The sequence below is a fragment of the Stigmatopora argus genome, chromosome 18 (genome assembly GCF_051989625.1).
Source record: "Stigmatopora argus isolate UIUO_Sarg chromosome 18, RoL_Sarg_1.0, whole genome shotgun sequence".
In the NCBI taxonomy this organism is placed as follows: domain Eukaryota; kingdom Metazoa; phylum Chordata; class Actinopteri; order Syngnathiformes; family Syngnathidae; genus Stigmatopora; species Stigmatopora argus.
The window spans coordinates 14,680,621-14,701,773 of NC_135404.1; the positions used below are offsets into that span (position 1 = coordinate 14,680,621).

At 42.3% G+C, this 21,153-nt stretch overlaps 1 protein-coding gene and 1 long non-coding RNA gene across 2 annotated transcripts in view; one reads left to right on the plus strand and one right to left on the minus strand.

Moving 5' to 3' along the window:
* Positions 1-7,231, plus strand: part of LOC144093158 (extracellular serine/threonine protein kinase FAM20C-like) — a 73,369-nt gene extending 66,138 nt beyond the window's left edge. The window contains exon 12 of the mRNA XM_077626476.1: positions 7,214-7,231. Coding sequence (XP_077482602.1) covers positions 7,214-7,231 — 18 coding nt within the window. The remainder of the gene's footprint in view (positions 1-7,213) is intronic.
* A 209-nt stretch (positions 7,232-7,440) lies between these two features.
* Positions 7,441-21,153, minus strand: part of LOC144092481 (uncharacterized) — a 40,520-nt gene continuing 26,807 nt past the window's right edge. Inside the window, exon 3 of the long non-coding RNA XR_013306049.1 lies at positions 7,441-7,553. This is a non-coding gene — a long non-coding RNA (uncharacterized LOC144092481). The remainder of the gene's footprint in view (positions 7,554-21,153) is intronic.

A 21,153-nucleotide genomic window follows, 5' to 3' on the forward strand; every position in this document is an offset into this window, starting at 1 on the left:
GTAGTCGGTCTTAGTAGTCGGAGTCTTAGTAGTCGTGGTCTTAGTAGTCGGTCTAGTAGTCGGTCTAGTAGTCGGTCTAGGTAGGTCCGGTCTAGTAGTCGGTCTAGTAGTCGGTCTAGTAGTCGGTCTAGTAGTCGGTCTTAGTAGTCGGTCTTAGTAGTCGGTCTTAGTAGTCGGTCTTAGTAGTCGGTCTTAGTAGTCGGTCCTTAGTAGTCGGTCTTAGTAGTCGGTCTAGTAGTCGGTCTTAGTAGTCGGTCTTAGTAGTCGGTCTTAGTAGTCGGTCTTAGTAGTCGGTCTTAGTAGTCGGTCTTAGTAGTCGGTCTTAGTAGTCGGTCTTAGTAGTCGGTCTTAGTAGTCGGTCTTAGGGTCTAGTAGTCGGTCTTAGTAGTCGGTCTTAGTAGTCGGTCTTAGTAGTCGGTCTAGTAGTCGGTCTAGTAGTCGGTCTAGTAGTCGGTCTAGTAGTCGGTCTTAGTAGTCGGTCTTAGTAGTCGGTCTTAGTAGTCGGTCTTAGTAGTCGGTCTTAGTAGTCGGTCTAGTAGTCGGTCTAGTAGACGGTCTAGTAGTCGGTCTAGTAGTCGGTCTAGTAGTCGGTCTAGTAGTCGGTCTAGTAGTCGGTCTAGTAGTCGGTCTAGTAGTCGGTCTAGTAGTCGGTCTAGTAGTCGGTCTAGTAGTCGGTCTAGTAGTCGGTCTAGTAGTCGTCTAGTAGTCGCTCTAGTAGTCGCTCTAGTAGTCGTCTAGTAGTCGGTCTAGTAGTCGGTCTAGTAGTCGGTCTAGTAGTCGGTCTTAGTAGTCGGTCTAGTAGTCGGTCTAGTAGTCGGTCTAGTAGTCGGTCTAGTAGTCGGCTCTAGTAGTCGGCTCTAGTAGTCGGCTCTAGTAGTCGGTCTAGTAGTCGGTCTAGTAGTCGTCTAGTAGTCGGTCTAGTAGTCGGTCTAGTAGTCGGTCTAGTAGTCGGTCTAGTAGTCGGTCTAGTAGTCGGTCTAGTAGTCGGCTCTAGTAGTCGGCTCTAGTAGTCGCGTCTAGTAGTCGGTCTAGTAGTCGTCTAGTAGTCGGTCTAGTAGTCGGTCTAGTAGTCGGTCTAGTAGTCGGTCTAGTAGTCGGTCTAGTAGTCGGTCTAGTAGTCGGTCTAGTAGTCGGTCTAGTAGTCGGTCTAGTAGTCGTCTAGTAGTCGGTCTAGTAGTCGGTCTAGTAGTCGGTCTAGTAGTCGGTCTAGTAGTCGGTCTAGTAGTCGGTCTAGTAGTCGGCTAGTCGTCTAGTAGTCGGTCTAGTAGTCGGTCTAGTAGTCGGTCTAGTAGTCGGTCTAGTAGTCGAGTCCTAGTAGTCGGTCTAGTAGTCGGTCTAGTAGTCGTCTAGTAGTCGGTCTAGTAGTCGGTCTAGTAGTCGGTCTAGTAGTCGGTCTAGTAGTCGTCTAGTAGTCGGTCTAAGTAGTCGGTCTTAGTAGTCGGTCTAGTAGTCGGTCTAGTAGTCGGCTCTAGTAGTCGGCTCTAGTAGTCGGCTCTAGTAGTCGGTCTAGTAGTCGGTCTAGTAGTCGGTCTAGTAGTCGGTCTTAGTAGTCGGTCTTAGTAGTCGGTCTAGTAGTCGGTCTTAGTAGTCGGTCTAGTAGTCGGTCTTAGTAGTCGGTCTTAGTAGTCGGTCTTAGTAGTCGGTCTTAGTAGTCGGTCTTAGTAGTCGGTCTTAGTAGTCGGTCTTAGTAGTCGGTCTAGTAGTCGGTCTAGTAGTCGGTCTAGTAGTCGGTCTAGTAGTCGGTCTAGTAGTCGGTCTAGTAGTCGGTCTTAGTAGTCGGTCTTAGTAGTCGGTCTTAGTAGTCGGTCTTAGTAGTCGGTCTTAGTAGTCGGTCTTAGTAGTCGGTCTTAGTAGTCGGTCTTAGTAGTCGGTCTTAGTAGTCGGTCTAGTAGTCGGTCTTAGTAGTCGGTCTAGTAGTCGGTCTAGTAGTCGGTCTAGTAGTCGGTCTTAGTAGTCGGTCTTAGTAGTCGGTCTAGTAGTCGGTCTTAGTAGTCGGTCTTAGTAGTCGGTCTTAGTAGTCGGTCTTAGTAGTCGGTCTTAGTAGTCGGTCTTAGTAGTCGGTCTTAGTAGTCGGTCTTAGTAGTCGGTCTTAGTAGTCGGTCTAGTAGTCGTCTAGTAGTCGGTCTAGTAGTCGGTCTAGTAGTCGGTCTAGTAGTCGGTCTAGTAGTCGGTCTAGTAGTCGGTCTTAGTAGTCGGTCTTAGTAGTCGGTCTTAGTAGTCGGTCTTAGTAGTCGGTCTTAGTAGTCGGTCTTAGTAGTCGGTCTTAGTAGTCGGTCTTAGTAGTCGGTCTTAGTAGTCGGTCTAGTAGTCGGTCTAGTAGTCGGTCTAGTAGTCGGTCTAGTAGTCGGTCTAGTAGTCGGTCTAGTAGTCGGTCTAGTAGTCGGTCTTAGTAGTCGGTCTAGTAGTCGTCTTAGTAGTCGGTCTTAGTAGTCGGTCTTAGTAGTCGGTCTTAGTAGTCGGTCTTAGTAGTCGGTCTTAGTAGTCGGTCTTAGTAGTCGGTCTTAGTAGTCGGTCTAGTAGTCGGTCTAGTAGTCGGTCTAGTAGTCGGTCTAGTAGTCGGTCTAGTAGTCGGTCTAGTAGTCGGTCTAGTAGTCGGTCTAGTAGTCGGTCTTAGTAGTCGGTCTAGTAGTCGGTCTTAGTAGTCGGTCTTAGTAGTCGGTCTTAGTAGTCGGTCTTAGTAGTCGGTCTTAGTAGTCGGTCTTAGTAGTCGGTCTTAGTAGTCGGTCTTAGTAGTCGGTCTAGTAGTCGGTCTAGTAGTCGGTCTAGTAGTCGGTCTAGTAGTCGGTCTAGTAGTCGGTCTAGTAGTCGGTCTAGTAGTCGGTCTAGTAGTCGGTCTAGTAGTCGGTCTTAGTAGTCGGTCTAGTAGTCGGTCTTAGTAGTCGGTCTTAGTAGTCGGTCTTAGTAGTCGGTCTTAGTAGTCGGTCTTAGTAGTCGGTCTTAGTAGTCGGTCTTAGTAGTCGGTCTTAGTAGTCGGTCTAGTAGTCGGTCTAGTAGTCGGTCTAGTAGTCGGTCTAGTAGTCGGTCTAGTAGTCGGTCTAGTAGTCGGTCTTAGTAGTCGGTCTAGTAGTCGGTCTTAGTAGTCGGTCTTAGTAGTCGGTCTTAGTAGTCGGTCTTAGTAGTCGGTCTTAGTAGTCGGTCTTAGTAGTCGGTCTTAGTAGTCGTCTTAGTAGTCGGTCTTAGTAGTCGGTCTTAGTAGTCGGTCTAGTAGTCGGTCTAGTAGTCGGTCTAGTAGTCGGTCTAGTAGTCGGTCTTAGTAGTCGGTCTTAGTAGTCGTCTAGTAGTCGGTCTTAGTAGTCGGTCTTAGTAGTCGGTCTTAGTAGTCGGTCTAGTAGTCGGTCTTAGTAGTCGGTCTTAGTAGTCGGTCTAGTAGTCGGTCTTAGTAGTCGGTCTTAGTAGTCGGTCTTAGTAGTCGGTCTTAGTAGTCGGTCTAGTAGTCGGTCTTAGTAGTCGGTCTTAGTAGTCGGTCTTAGTAGTCGGTCTTAGTAGTCGGTCTTAGTAGTCGGTCTTAGTAGTCGGTCTTAGTAGTCGGTCTTAGTAGTCGGTCTTAGTAGTCGGTCTTAGTAGTCGGTCTTAGTAGTCGGTCTTAGTAGTCGGTCTAGTAGTCGGTCTTAGTAGTCGGTCTAGTAGTCGGTCTAGTAGTCGTCTTAGTAGTCGGTCTTAGTAGTCGGTCTTAGTAGTCGGTCTAGTAGTCGGTCTAGTAGTCGGTCTAGTAGTCGGTCTTAGTAGTCGGTCTAGTAGTCGGTCTTAGTAGTCGGTCTTAGTAGTCGGTCATAGTAGTCGGTCTAGTAGTCGGTCTTAGTAGTCGGTCTTAGTAGTCGGTCTTAGTAGTCGGTCTTAGTAGTCGGTCTTAGTAGTCGGTCTAGTAGTCGGTCTTAGTAGTCGGTCTTAGTAGTCGGTCTTAGTAGTCGGTCTTAGTAGTCGGTCTAGTAGTCGGTCTAGTAGTCGGTCTAGTAGTCGGTCTTAGTAGTCGGTCTAGTAGTCGGTCTAGTAGTCGGTCTAGTAGTCGGTCTAGTAGTCGGTCTAGTAGTCGGTCTAGTAGTCGGTCTAGTAGTCGGTCTAGTAGTCGGTCTAGTAGTCGGTCTAGTAGTCGGTCTTAGTAGTCGGTCTTAGTAGTCGGTCTTAGTAGTCGGTCTTAGTAGTCGGTCTTAGTAGTCGGTCTTAGTAGTCGGTCTAGTAGTCGGTCTTAGTAGTCGGTCTTAGTAGTCGGTCTTAGTAGTCGGTCTTAGTAGTCGGTCTAGTAGTCGGTCTTAGTAGTCGGTCTTAGTAGTCGGTCTAGTAGTCGGTCTAGTAGTCGGTCTAGTAGTCGGTCTAGTAGTCGGTCTAGTAGTCGGTCTAGTAGGTGGGTCTAGTAGGTGGGTCTAGTAGGTGGGTCTAGTAGGTGGGTCTAGTAGGTGGGTCTAGTAGGTGGGTCTAGTAGGTGGGTCTAGTAGGTGGGTCTAGTAGGTGGGTCTAGTAGGTGGGTCTAGTAGGTGGGTCTAGTAGGTCGGGTCTAGTAGTCGGTCTAGTAGTCGGTCTAGTAGTCGGTCTAGTAGTCGGTCTAGTAGTCGGTCTAGTAGTCGGTCTAGTAGTCGGTCTAGTAGTCGGTCTAGTAGTCGGTCTAGTAGTCGGTCTAGTAGTCGGTCTAGTAGTCGGTCTAGTAGTCGGTCTAGTAGTCGGTCTAGTAGTCGGTCTAGTAGTCGGTCTAGTAGTCGGTCTAGTAGTCGGTCTAGTAGTCGGTCTAGTAGTCGGTCTAGTAGTCGGTCTAGTAGTCGGTCTAGTAGTCGGTCTAGTAGTCGGTCTAGTAGTCGGTCTAGTAGTCGGTCTAGTAGTCGGTCTAGTAGTCGGTCTAGTAGTCGGTCTAGTAGTCGGTCTAGTAGTCGGTCTTAGTAGTCGGTCTAGTAGTCGGTCTTAGTAGTCGGTCTTAGTAGTCGGTCTTAGTAGTCGGTCTTAGTAGTCGGTCTTAGTAGTCGGTCTTAGTAGTCGGTCTTAGTAGTCGGTCTAGTAGTCGGTCTAGTAGTCGGTCTAGTAGTCGGTCTAGTAGTCGGTCTAGTAGTCGGTCTAGTAGTCGGTCTAGTAGTCGGTCTTAGTAGTCGGTCTAGTAGTCGGTCTTAGTAGTCGGTCTTAGTAGTCGGTCTTAGTAGTCGGTCTTAGTAGTCGGTCTTAGTAGTCGGTCTTAGTAGTCGGTCTTAGTAGTCGGTCTTAGTAGTCGGTCTTAGTAGTCGGTCTTATTAGTCGGTCTTAGTAGTCGGTCTTAGTAGTCGGTCTTAGTAGTCGGTCTTAGTAGTCGGTCTTAGTAGTCGGTCTTAGTAGTCGGTCTTAGTAGTCGGTCTTAGTAGTCGGTCTTAGTAGTCGGTCTTAGTAGTCGGTCTTAGTAGTCGGTCTTAGTAGTCGGTCTAGTAGTCGGTCTAGTAGTCGGTCTAGTAGTCGGTCTAGTAGTCGGTCTAGTAGTCGGTCTAGTAGTCGGTCTAGTAGTCGGTCTAGTAGTCGGTCTTAGTAGTCGGTCTTAGTAGTCGGTCTTAGTAGTCGGTCTTAGTAGTCGGTCTTAGTAGTCGGTCTTAGTAGTCGGTCTTAGTAGTCGGTCTTAGTAGTCGGTCTTAGTAGTCGGTCTTAGTAGTCGGTCTTAGTAGTCGGTCTTAGTAGTCGGTCTTAGTAGTCGGTCTTAGTAGTCGGTCTTAGTAGTCGGTCTTAGTAGTCGGTCTAGTAGTCGGTCTAGTAGTCGGTCTTAGTAGTCGGTCTTAGTAGTCGGTCTTAGTAGTCGGTCTAGTAGTCGGTCTAGTAGTCGGTCTAGTAGTCGGTCTAGTAGTCGGTCTAGTAGTCGGTCTAGTAGTCGGTCTAGTAGTCGGTCTAGTAGTCGGTCTTAGTAGTCGGTCTAGTAGTCGGTCTTAGTAGTCGGTCTTAGTAGTCGGTCTTAGTAGTCGGTCTTAGTAGTCGGTCTTAGTAGTCGGTCTTAGTAGTCGGTCTTAGTAGTCGGTCTTAGTAGTCGGTCTTAGTAGTCGGTCTTAGTAGTCGGTCTTAGTAGTCGGTCTAGTAGTCGGTCTAGTAGTCGGTCTTAGTAGTCGGTCTTAGTAGTCGGTCTTAGTAGTCGGTCTAGTAGTCGGTCTAGTAGTCGGTCTAGTAGTCGGTCTAGTAGTCGGTCTAGTAGTCGGTCTAGTAGTCGGTCTAGTAGTCGGTCTAGTAGTCGGTCTTAGTAGTCGGTCTAGTAGTCGGTCTTAGTAGTCGGTCTTAGTAGTCGGTCTTAGTAGTCGGTCTTAGTAGTCGGTCTTAGTAGTCGGTCTTAGTAGTCGGTCTTAGTAGTCGGTCTTAGTAGTCGGTCTTAGTAGTCGGTCTTAGTAGTCGGTCTTAGTAGTCGGTCTTAGTAGTCGGTCTTAGTAGTCGGTCTTAGTAGTCGGTCTTAGTAGTCGGTCTTAGTAGTCGGTCTTAGTAGTCGGTCTTAGTAGTCGGTCTTAGTAGTCGGTCTTAGTAGTCGGTCTTAGTAGTCGGTCTTAGTAGTCGGTCTAGTAGTCGGTCTAGTAGTCGGTCTAGTAGTCGGTCTAGTAGTCGGTCTAGTAGTCGGTCTAGTAGTCGGTCTTAGTAGTCGGTCTTAGTAGTCGGTCTAGTAGTCGGTCTAGTAGTCGGTCTAGTAGTCGGTCTAGTAGTCGGTCTTAGTAGTCGGTCTTAGTAGTCGGTCTTAGTAGTCGGTCTTAGTAGTCGGTCTTAGTAGTCGGTCTTAGTAGTCGGTCTTAGTAGTCGGTCTTAGTAGTCGGTCTTAGTAGTCGGTCTTAGTAGTCGGTCTTAGTAGTCGGTCTAGTAGTCGGTCTAGTAGTCGCTCTAGTAGTCGCTCTAGTAGTCGCTCTAGTAGTCGCTCTAGTAGTCGCTCTAGTAGTCGGTCTAGTAGTCGGTCTAGTAGTCGCTCTAGTAGTCGCTCTAGTAGTCGCTCTAGTAGTCGCTCTAGTAGTCGCTCTAGTAGTCGCTCTAGTAGTCGCTCTAGTAGTCGCTCTAGTAGTCGCTCTAGTAGTCGCTCTAGTAGTCGCTCTAGTAGTCGGTCTAGTAGTCGGTCTAGTAGTCGCTCTAGTAGTCGCTCTAGTAGTCGCTCTAGTAGTCGGTCTAGTAGTCGCTCTAGTAGTCGCTCTAGTAGTCGCTCTAGTAGTCGCTCTAGTAGTCGGTCTAGTAGTCGGTCTAGTAGTCGGTCTAGTAGTCGGTCTAGTAGTCGGTGTAGTAGTTGTAAATGGTGTAGTTGTTGGTTTTGTTGGTGTAGATGGTGTTGAAGGTGTAGTTGTTTTAGTTACTTTAATTTAAATAAAATGCAATAAATCTTTTGTTCATTTCGGTACTGCTTTCCTCTTTAAGCGTCGCTGGGGTCCTGGAGCCTATCCCAGTCAACATCCTGAACTGGTTTCCAGCCAATCGCAAGGCACAATGAGGCTTTCACGCATAGCTAGTGACAATTTAGAGCGTTCAGCCTAGCTAGGATGTTTGACATACCTGGAGAAAACCCAGCCGGGCACGGGGAGAACATCCAACTCCACGCAGGGAATTGAATCCTCCGTCTCAGAACTGTGAGGCGGATATGCTGACCACTGGACCACCGTGCCGACCTGCAATTTATAAACAACAACAAAAAGGCATAAGAAAACGCCCCAAATCCCAATTTTAATGGTGAAACACCACTCGATCAAAAGCTTTGACATTTTCACCTGACAGAAAGAAACACTACCTATTCACATTTTTTTGTAATACACACCCGACTTATTGATTCAATTGTTTCCTGGTGTGAAGGTGTTGACCCCAAATGCCTAGGAAACTTTTTCCTTCCTGTTCTTTTTATGGCCGGCTTTTATGTGGAAAGCAGACACCTCAAGAACGGGGGTTAAATCACCTCAACAGTCAAATCCCTTTTCCCCCCCATCCTCGCATGGGTGTTCCATCTTTTCTGTTCTAGCTTTTGAGCAACATTAAATCTTGTCGCTCGTATCGAGACAAACAATCCGGCCGTGTCTTTGTCTAAGGACAGAGTGATATAGCATTCGGCTCAAAAATCCTTAGGAATAGTAAATAACCATGACATAATCAATACATTTCAAATCCTAGAAAAAAATGAAATCTTTAACCAAGTCATTTTTCTTTACTTTGGGCGTTATCCGTTATTTGGACTTAATTTTGGAACTTCAATCAGTCATCGATAAAGGAGGAGGGGCCAAAACCGAAATGTTTTCTAACAAGTTGCCTGGTTTGGTTGTTGTTGTTTTTTTAAATCCAAGAAGTACTATCTACCAACCCTCATCTATTATTAACCCAGCCAATTAACAGAGCTGCATTATTCACCAGGAAGACACGACAGCGTCCATTAATGATGGCGCTCGCTTCCCGCGTGACAAGCCGATGTTCACCGCTCGTGTTAAGTGCTTTGCATTTACTCTCTCTTATTCGACGTCCTCGTGTTTGCAAGGGAATCTTGTTTTCTTCCATATTTAACACACGTTGAACTTTGGAGAAATGCTGTGTCCAAAGAATAACGGAATCACGGTTGTCTACATCCCTCATTATTATCGTGTTGCATCTAATACATACCTGTCAACCTCTGCCGATAACTGCCCTTATAAATGATTATGATTCCACTTACAAACCCCCCAAAAACCTTACAAACACCGTACGAGTCGTACGGTGTTTGTAAGGGTTTTTGACCCAAACCGCCACTTTAACACATGTGACCTAGATTAAAAAAATATCTACTTTCAATCATATGTTGAAATAAATGGACATTCTTCCCAGACTTCATTTTGTCACAATGGCAAAGCCGCACATAAAATGCTGGTGTCAATATCTTTAAATGAAATGCATATTTGCGAGCAAGCGAGTGGCATTAGAATGCGACGCTAATGTTCATTTTCTCATCTTGGCTTTGTGGCTTTTCTTCCGATTGCCGTTGGCCTCGCCGCATTCGTTCTTCTAATTGCAGCGTGGACAAGAAAACTGTTTTTCCACGCCGGCAGCCGTCATTCAAGCGCGACATCATTTTTTACGCCGCCGTGAACTCCCGGCGGAGTTCTATCTCGACGTTAATGCGCTTTTGAAAACGATGGCGTCGAAAAACGCCCACTTGTGATGGATGCCGTCCATTCCCGGAATGGTAAACGCCTCATTTAGGATCTCGAAGACAATGCGAGAATGGGAGCGCCTTTAAGCAATATGGATGAATTGTCTTAATTGGTTACTTGTGCTTCATTCAGCTGTCATTGAGCCATGGATGACCAATCAGAGTGCAGAAGAGAGGACCGATTTATCTTTTTGGTCGTAGGTTTGAGGTTCGGTGTTTTACGTTAGGTTGGGGTTTGAATTTGATTTATTTAATAAGGGACAGCACATATTAATGAACATATTCAGATTCATGCTAATGAAGATATATATGTAAATATGTAAGATTGTAGCCGAGGGCTAATTTCCATTTTAAGCCAAATTGCAGGTAAACGGTGAACCTCTAGGCCACATGTGTCAAAGTGGCGGCCCAGGGGCCAAATCTGGCCCGCAGCATCATTTTGTGTGGCCCGGGTGTGTAAATCATGAGTGCCGACTTTCTGTTTTAGGATCAAATTCAAATGAAGAGTATAGATGTATATTAAATTTACTGATTTTCCCCCTTTTAAATCAATCATTGTCATTTCTTAATCCATTTGTTCTGTGTTTTTAGTTCAAAAATCATTTTGGAAAATCTAAAAATATATTTTTAAAAAGCTAAAATAAACTGTTTTAGATCTATAAAAAACTGAATATTCAGGGCTTTTATTCCAGTTCTTTAAATCAGTTTATTAAAAAAAAAAATCTAAATAGTATATCTAAAATGGTCCGGCCCAGGTGAAATCAAGTTGACGTTAAAGCGGCCCGCCAACCAACCCGAGTCTGACACCCTTGGTCTAAGGCTTTAAGATGATTGGCTAAGAGGTTCAGAGAGGGGAGTTAACGTATGCTAATTGTTTTTGAGTTCCAGGTATGAAGAGAGAAGGTGCTTTGGCTAATTTAGCACTCTTTTTGAAGGCAACTACACAGTCACCTCTAGATCCAGGCGTTGGAATTTTTTGGACAAAAACTTGCAGAGGAGGAGGAGCTTTGAGATGGAAATTGCGCCAATTCATACAAAAAGACAGAAGATGCTTAGGCTAATTTAGCATTCTTTTTGAAGGGAACTACACAGTCACCTCTAGAGCCAGCTCTTGTTGATGTAATGGATTTTTAAAAAATATATACGCACCTTACTCGACAAGTTTTTCACGATACAAAAGAAAATATATTTCTTGAGGAGGTACGTGATTTACAGGTAACATTATTAGTCTCACTGCTCTAAAATATATAGCTATCGAATCTGTATCGGAAAAAATATAGGTGGAAAAAATGTAAAAATCAAAATAGGGACATCCCTACTCTGCCCATTACTGCTTTTACATTTTGGGATAGACGTTCCATCGGATTTTGGATTGGAATGCGTTGATTGATTATAGTTGCAGTTAGGTTTTTCTGCGTAAATATGAATCCATCTGGGATACCGAGAGGGGTTTTAATATTCATTATTCATGCACTACACTGCCTCTTTTGTGCTCGGGCCCCCGTCATGCCATTTTATTCCTGACGTCAATCGTCTCTAGCTAGACGGGCTAAAACATTAGCACGTTGTCAGACGCCGACGTCCTCTGTTCCACTTCTTAGTCACCCTCGGGGATGGAGTTACAACGTTACAGTCTAGGGAGGAAGAAGAGCGGTTTTTTTTTCCACTATGTAGGGCTTGGAGGGGTTCGGTTTGGGGGTCCCATCTGAGACGCCAGGGATTGCTGGCTCCAGTTTGGACCATTTTTCTCACTGCGACTTTCCGTCCTGGTGGTGTCGTGTAACGTGAATTTAAACGCTTCCTGACTGGGATGGCAAAACATCTCCGGAGACTCAACACGCCATTTTTTTCGTGCTGTTTATTGTTAATAACGGAGTTGTTAACTCTTCAACTGCAGCACTTTTGAGATGATGGAGGCAAATGAGAAACATATTTCAAGACAAAAATCATGTTTTTAGATCGAAATAGTATGACGGCAATGACCGAAAAATATTGGTACATTTTGAGGGATGAAAAAAGCACAAATTTGGGGAATTAATGTGGTAAGTATTTTGGGCTTAACATTAAAAACTTATATTTTAAAGGGTAATTAGCAAGTAAAATAATTGTATCCTTACAAAAAGGAAAACTGGTTAAAAATGGAACCATAATTTTTGGGAGAAAATATTTTACGTAGCAATATTAAATTAGTAGTTCCATTTATTCTTCATTTTAATGAGTTTTTATTTGAGAAAACAGTAATAAAAACATTAAAGCACCATACAAGCTGAAAAATATTTTTACATAAATATTTTCTTCTCAAATTTTGAAGAGAAATGAAAAAAACAACGTTAGCAATCATGTTTTGAGAAATTACATCTTGCTTTTTTTGTTACCGTAAGACAACAATTGTAACATGATGACATTTAGTTAGGTCGCCATCCAAAAATTGGACCTATAGAGATGTCATTTTGAAAGAATAAAACAATGTTGCAAAATCCTAATAAATCAATTGGACAGGGAAAACTTTCAAAAAGGTTTAAATTGAGTGGGGCTAAGTGGGGAGCATTTGTGGTTGCTAATCCCGTTAGCAACGCTCTGGCTCGGGGTTGGCGTGAAAACGCCGGATGTTGCCAGGCGCTTTGTATTTCCGAGCCTGGGAGAAATGCGGGAAACGGGCGCCGCCAAAAATCGCTGGTCGCTTTGGGCGGAAATCGGAGCGAGGCGCTCTTTAGACGTCTCGTAAACTCGGTTTTAAAACTTTTACCGTCGTATATTGGACTCGGGGTTCTCCGCTTTCATACTCAGATGAAGTTTCACGGCTTCGAACCGCCTGCGGGATTGGACGCCGTAAAAAAATAGCACGTAATTTGATTGGATAGCAAAAGCATTGGGACACATCAACTCAAATATCATGTTAAAAAGTCTCCAGATAACATGAGACTCAATTTTAAGACTTTTCGCAGCCGTTGCTGTTTTCTGACCAAACAGAAATTTCTGCTGGCCTAAGAAATATCTGAATCATATATTATATTTTATCCATCAATACAATTGTCTCTTAGATTCCTTTCATTGCTTTTCCCACTGGTTGCACTGCTTCCAGATGTGTGTTTTCATATGGAAGCATATAACCAATCACATTTCAGCCATTATTTGTTGCCAGGGTTAGAAATCTGCCTCAAGGCCTTCACAATCAGTTCTGCAGGCTCTGCTGCATTAAACAAGCGTCGATAAGACTGTTGCTTTAACAATCAGATTTCGAGTTGGCAACACCACAATGCCTTGTCGCAGGCGTAGGGATACGTCATCGTTTTCACCAACTATGATTGGCTAGTCATTAGCCAGAGCTACCAAACTGTATCTGTAGCGAGCTGCACAAGCAAATATATTGTTGTGTTGATTTAAAGCCATTTTCAAGACGGACTATGCCAGAAATACGACAGGACAGGCTCGACTTTCAGCATTAGCTTTGGAGGATGGATATTTGTGTACAGTTAAAAAGGATTTTTGGTGAGTAAGATGTGGCTATATTCCTAAATAATATTTCAATTGTGGGCCAAGTTCTGATATCTGAAAAACTCCAGTGTTTGTATTTAAGCTCCAGTATTTGTATTTAATCATTAAATGCTGCTAGGACGTACATTTTACCCGTTGAAGGCGCTACGAGAAAATGCAAGGACCGCCACTGTCAAAATCCCATTTTAAATTGAAAGATAGCTTCCTCGCTGCGCGCAAAAACGCATCAAAACAAGCAAACTCGCTACAAGTTAGCTTTCCGTCAACCCTGAGTATTCAAGAAAAATACATCGTACATATAGCAAAGCAAAGTATATTTTCCTTTGAGTGCTTGGCACACAAATTCCGATTCCAAAGCCGGCGCAGAAACATCTTCTTGATTTGTTTTGACAGTCGGTAACGGTTTTGAAAGGCTCGCTGACGGAGACCGTACGGTTTGACAGTCAAATAACTGCCGCCAAAAGAATTCAATGGTGCGTGCCCAGTTTTTCCCAGACTGCCAAAAACAGCGAGGAAGGAGAAACTCATCAAACGCTTCAATTAATTCAAGACGAAAGCTCCTTCTCGTAGATTTCCAAATTACGGCCATAAAAACAACCGAATAGGACTCGGGAAGAAAGACAATTATCTGTCCAGAAACCTGGACCTGTTTTAGTCCAATGTTCCCCCCTTCTAAGTCCTCCAGAGTCCAAATCTAGACTAAGACCCAATGACGGAAGGACAAACGAAAGACAAGAAAATGCGGCGAGGGATTTCCAGTGAAAGAAAATGGCGCCTAAGAAGGAACCAATAACGTGATAGGATTGTCTTTTTGCCAGTGAAACAATTTTTACGGCTTACGGCTCAGTTATCGTACTCGGGCGCTAACGTTCCATTGGCGCTCACCCACCGTCCCGTTTTAAACCGGGTGTCCATGGTAACCATTTTAAAAGACAAAAGCCGTTAGCTAATTATCACATAGTAAGAACGCCCCTCCCCCTTCTCGCCATCGCCATCCCAAAGCTCTATTGTACACGTCATCGTTTTTACATGATGTATTCAAATCGGGCTTATGTGTTGCATTTTAACACCCGCAGATTAACTCAACACGAGAGGGGGGGAAAAATGATTGGGTGTCGCTGGTGGTCCTAATGACGCCACATTGACCATGTAAGCCAACTTTCCCGAAAGCACAATACGTTAAAAATAAGCTTTGCTATTAAACGTGAAGGTATCTTATCTTCCCGCGAGCCGCTTAAGCCCGCTAAAAGCTGACTTGGCAATGAGAGGAAGTGTCAGTGAAGCTAATCCTCCTCCAGTGTCATCGCCGCAAAGTGGGTCAGAGAAGTATGAAAAAGTAATGCCGGGGTTCGGAAATATGGCTCGGCGGTGGGCGGCCGCCGGAGTGCGCGGGGCTACGTAATCGCGCGTTAGCTCGGAATACAAATACGGAGCGCCGGGGCTATGATGACAATACGCATCCCGACTTCAACCTGCTGCCCTCTGGAAGCCGATACAGAGCCATAACAGCCAAGACAAACAGACTCAAGGACAGTTTCTTCCCATACTCAACTCGACTTCTGCACCTAGGATCTAACCAGGACTTATTACTACGACTTATATATTATGTTGACCACTCGTTTATCTATTACTAGTTATTGATTATTCATTTATCATGACTAAATATTGATTACACATATGTGCACGTATATACATATATATATATATATACACATACATATACATACATATATACATACATATATACATATACATACATATACATTCATATATATATATATATATACATACACATATACATATATATACATATACATATATATACACATATACACACATATATATACATATATACATACATATATACACATATACACACAAATATATATACATATACATACATATATACACATATACACACAAATATATATACATACATATACACACATATATACACACAAATATACATACATATACATATATACACACATATACATACATATATACACATATACCTACATATATACACATATACCTACATATATACACATATACATACATACATACATATATATACACACATACAAATGTACATACATATACACACATACATACAAATATACACAAATACATATATATACATACATATATTCACATATATACATATATACACATATATATACATATATACCTACATATATACACATATGTACATATACACATACATATATACATATATACACTTCTATTTTTATTTTTAGCATTTAGTTTTTCCGGCCTCCACTCCGTCCAGAAAACCATATCCTTAAACAATAAGTTGAGTTATGACATATGTAGCCGCCTTCCCCTTTCTCGCCCTCAGCCATCTTCCTCACACTGATACGCCGTCCAGCTGAATAATTCACCCGGCACATTGCCGTAAAGATAAAGCTTTTTTTTACTCCCCCCTTTACGCCATAAACTGGGGACGGAGTGGCAAAGCACTGTGAAGTGGAAAAAAAATAAGAGCCAGATCCTGTTGTATAAATAAATGTATAAAGACGCAGCGTCTAAAGCCAACTCTATAAAATTTTTACTCTGCTCTATGCCGGCGGTTCCTTCTGACCAGGATGAAAAATAAGGTTAAACTAGAGGGCAAGGTGAGTATTTATTTTTACAAGATGTTGTTTCTGCCATGGGGGCGTGTGATATAATATTCTATCTCACAGTTCATTTATAATCCATATCTTCCAAAATGTCCGATCATTTTTTTTCCCCTTCCCGCATCGTATACGACAGGGCGTCTAATACTTGAGGGCAAAATGGAAGTTTTCCAAACGGAGTCCCTCCTGAGACGGATTGCCGTGGCAACGAGCCAAAATGACGAAATCAGCTTTTGAGAGAGGATTGAAAAAAAACATCAATTTTAAAAAGCAATATTTGCATAAAGATGCCACTGGACACATTTGGAGAAAGTGTTCCAAAGTAGATAAGCAGACCACAAAACAGTTGCGTTTGGGCAGTCAAGCCAACATCCCTTTACACTGTAAAACATATCTATTTTTTTTTTTTTTTAAACACAAAACTATTGCAATTTGAGAGGAAAAACACAATTAATTAATTCAACAGTGGGTTGTGCATAACATGTTTTACCTCTTAAATTATTGTTATACTTTTGTTATTGTTTTTATTGGATTGGATTGGATAACTTTATTCATCCCGTATTTGGGAAATGGAGTTATTGAATTGAATACTTGTCATTATACAAGTATAATGAGATTTAAAGCTTCACCACAAAGTGCACAATTAACAATAACAAACAGACAAATAATCAATAAGTCATGAATAAATAAGTAGTCAACATAATATGCAGTCAACAATATGAATAAGTATAGACGTGTACAATTAAAAACAACAACAACAAACAAACGGATAAATAATAAATAAATAACAAAATAAATAATCAATAATTAAGTAAATAGTTGTAAGGCTGGAAAATTATAGTTGCATTCAAATTTGACGATAAAAGATCCTCGGGTGTTTTAATTGCTATGACCGTATTTTCCACACTACCGTATTTTGCCGTTTAATATATCCGGGTATATTAAATGATTTTTGAGCCTCCCGTTTGTGCGCCGTTTAATATACCCGGGTATATTAAACGGCAACTCCGCTTTTTTGGCAAGATTTGTATGGTGTTCATGGGGGCATAATTATAAATACTTAAGTTCATTAAAATTCCAAGTCAGACTTTTTTCAGCAGTAAGAAGTTTTAACCTGAGCAGTAAGTAGTTTTAGTCTGCAAAACGTTGATGCACCCCGTCACGGCATAAAGAGTGCGTAGTGGATCGTACCTTCCCGCTTGCGCGCCATTTAATATACCCCTGCCGTTTAATATACCCAGGTATATTAAATGGGGGTATATTTAACAGCAAAATACGGTACAAGGCACAACTAAAAGACTTCACTTTTCTCAAAAGTGCGCTTTATTTGGGGAGGATCAAAACAGTCTGAAGAACCTGTGGCCGCATAACTTGAGTTTTTCGGCTTTTCGCCATTTTCCGGCTTTCATAAAAATAAACTGCTAAATGAAGTTTGACTTAACAACATAAATGTTGTCAGGCATTTTCACCACAAAGGGCGTCGGAAAAAAAGTATGGAAACGTAGCGGTCGGCTGTTTTTTTTTTACATCACGTGGAGATTGGACACTTAAAAAAAGACAATGTCCTGTTTGGGTCTCTTGCCCTTTTCTCATTGAAATGAATGAATTTCCATTGAAACGAGCTGCCGCTTGATGAATGACTTTTCTCCGTTTCCCGCACGATTACGCGAGAGAGGTAAAACGGCGGGCTTCCCCTTGGCGTTACTCGAAATGGCAGGCGCGACCTCCTCCGCTGACCTGGAAAATATGCGTCGGGGTTCAAGCCCGGGCGAGCTGGCCTTTGCTTAGCCGGCCAACGGCAGAAATATTGAGCCAATTACAAGATGATTATCTGCTGGCGGCGGCGGGGGAGTTCGCCGCCGTTGCGCGGGTATTTATGCCTGCCTGGCGGCGGGAGACGAGACCATGAATCAAAAAGGCCTGCCGTGCGAGGTGGAAGGACTCCTGCCTGCTTAGCGCCGCCACTTGTTCCGTGACAAGACGCTGGCTCGAGTTTTTACTTTCCTGGAAGGAGGACGGCGGGAAGCGGCTGCCGTATTGTCCGGCATTGATTTGTGGCTTTTAACATGTCTGAGTCAGGTTCATTGACGAGCCAGGGGTAAACCAGTGACACATCGGACCCTTTCTTTCGGACCACAATGGCGGCATTGTGCGCCGTACGGCGAATTTAAGCGACGAACCGGCGTCCCGTCTGGCGTCAACGCGCTGATGAGTTCACGAGATGTTCTGGAGCTGCCGTCCAAATTCCTCTAAAAGTCGTCTTGTTCTGGCTTTTTTTTTTGGGTTCAACTCCCAAAGAAAAAGCCGGCTAGCGAGATGCGAGCGTGATTTAAAGCAGTGAGATGAAGACATTAAAGTCAAATGTGGAGGTGTGGTATAACGATGTTTGTAGTCGGGACTTTTCGAACCTGCTACGACGTTATCGGAATTTCCGTGCAAGTTGTTTATGTCAAAATACAAATTCCGCAGATAACGTAGACCAGACATGGCCGCGATAATCCAAAAAATGCAAAGTAGGACAACCCCATTATTACTACCATACAGTAATCCCTCGATTATCGCGGCTTAACAACATTGCGGTTTTATTTTGGGGCAATTTTTTTGTATTAATAAAAATGTGAAAATCCACGCTGAAACTCCTCTGCTTGCTACTAGGAATCAGCACTGAAGTAAAATATATATATATATATATATATATATATATACACATACATATATACATACATACATACATACATACATATATACATATATACATATATACATACATATATATACATTTATATACATATGTGTATATACATATATATATATATATATACATACATACATATATACATATATATACATACATATATATATACATACATATATATACATATACATATATATACACATACATATATACATATATATATATATATATATATATATATATATATATATATATACATACATATATATACACACATACATATATATACACATATATATATATACATATATATACACATATATATACACATACATATATATATATACATATATATTTTTGAAAATACGTGTGACCCTATCGCGGCCATGTCTAGTCTACATTAACCGCGATAATCGAGGGATTACTGTACTATACTAAATTCTACCTGCACTATCACAACTCCGATCCATTTCTCGGAATTCATTCTTCCAAATCTACAAAAGTGACATTGCCTGAATACCGCGTGACGACGTACACTGGTGTTTGACTTGGTGTCGCCCGCCAGCCACCGCAAACCTTCCTCACTGACCCCGAAAGTTCCCGCCCTCGCGAGCAGCCCCGAACGCAGCGAGCATCTTTGCTACATTGACCACAGAACAAGCGTGATGGCCCACATCAAATATGGATGCTTTCTTTAGCACGCACTCATCTCTTTTTCATACATCCGATGATGTTCTAGTGCATGGGTCTCAAACCGATTCCGCCGAGGGCCGCAGTGGGTCCTGGTCTTTGTTCCAACCGATCCAGTGCCGACATTTTAACCAATCAGGTGTCTTCCAAAATAAGTAACAACTGACTTTAATTAACTGATTACACTTGCTAAAGGATTCCTAGTGTTTTGTTGGAATGAAAACCTGCACCCACTGCGGCCCTTTGAGGACCGGTTTGACACCCCTGTTCTAGTGTGACGTTGCCAAGAAAGTGCTTTACCTCAAGTGGGAATTTAATGCGGCACGCAATTTATCGGTATTGACATTAAGCCCGAAGCGAGGATTCCCAATTGGCCTTGCCGCGAAATTTTGGGGCGTCTGCGACTCTAGTTGGGCTAATCGCGATTGTGTCCAAGAACTGAGGTTGTGGATCAGGTCCAGGATTTCTGATCAATACTTTCAAAGCTTGCTTATAAATAGTTTCAATTGGTTTTAGCGTTGTTTTGCAGGCCAATGACCAACTTTCCCGATCCTTAAAATTCTGTCAACTGTATTTCCGACCAATAAATCTTGACCTTTTCAGATAACAGAGTTTCTAATGGGTGAACACGTTGAAATACAAGAACCTTTAAACACTTTGGCCTGCCGTGGCTTTAAATCTCAGATGTCAACTTAAGTAATCACTCCGTAGAACTGCACCGGTCTCCCAATAAACGAAATGAAAAATAATCGATGATAGCTGCTTTTATCAAGACAAAAATATACCGAATCAAATCCTGCTGATGGGTAGTTTCGGAAAAGGTAAGCTAGCAAGAAAAAGCTTGAGAGCCGAGTTCGACTGGGGGCTTTGGGGGACGTTGGACCGGGGCACTTTGTCAGCTTTGGTCCTCGCCGATGAATAATTGACGTCTGCGTTCTGTACTTTAGTGAATTTTAAAACTCGACTCTGCGGAGGTTCGAAATGGCGGAGGGAGGCCGAAGGACGTGAATCATTCATGGTCGGCTTTTTACCTGCGTTGATTCGGGTCAACGTTTTCCCCCGCCGAGCCTCGCTGGCAAACAGGAAGTGCAGAAAGAGGCGCCGGGTTGTTTTGCCAAGAAAATGACTTAGCGCGGCTTTGTAGGTGTAAATATTTGAGTCTGGATTTACCGAGCGGCTTTCATCAGTGGGGTATCCTTTCGGGGAGTTTTGGAATGAACGCTTGGACGAGTGGAACTGCTTTAGCTCCTGGATTCTAGCACCCCCGCCCCCCGTCTCTCTGCCTGCCACATTTATTGCAAATAATCCTGATGATGAAGCACGAAAACACATGCCGGGCTGATGTGGTTCATCTTGGCCTTAAGCAGGTGATCAATTATGCCGAGATCCTTTCGACGATGAATATTTCATAAGTGGGCTTCGCATTGTATGATAGCGCAAGTGTCCTCTTTCAAAAGCCCCCCCGAGACTCGCCAGCTTGCTTTCATAAAAACCCTCACGGCCAAACTGTGGTGGAATTACGGAGGTGTTGGCCGCAAGAATGTCCCGACATCGTGGGACACGCCGACGCCGTGCGAATCAATATTTGCTCAGAGCGCCCCCTCCCAGCGGACACCTGATCGAGATCAAATAAATAACCGCTGTGCCGTGTTATTTTTTCACTGATTGAAGCCGCAGTGGGAACCGGCACGTTTCCCGTGTCCGTGTGAAAGGTGGCCGACCGTCTATTTTGTGACCCTTGACCTGCCCAGCTAGAAAGGGACCCCTTGACATTGTGAAGTTCTACCACACACACACATACATACATATATACACATATATACACATATATATATACATATATACACATATATACACATATATACACATATATATATATATATATACATATATACACATATATATATATATATATATATATATATGCATATATACACATATATATATATATATATATGCATATATACACATATATATATATATATATATATATGCATATATACACATATATATATATACATATACATATATATATACATATACATATATATATATATATATATATATATATATATATATATATATATATATACATACATATACATATACACATAAATATACACATACATAAATATACACATATACACACATACATACATATACATATAAATATACACATACATACACATATATACATATAAATATACACATACATGCATATATATACATATATACATACATATATATACATATATACATTTGCATACATATTTACATACATACATATATACATATATATACATACATAAATACATACATATATACATACACATATATACACATACATACATATATACATATAAATATACACATACATGCATATATATATACATATATAGACATATATACATATATACATACATATAAATACATAAATACATACATATATATAACTACATATACACACACATATATACACATGCATAATACATACATATACACATGCATATACATATATACATACATACATACATACATATACACATATATGCATATGCATATATGTGTATATGTATACA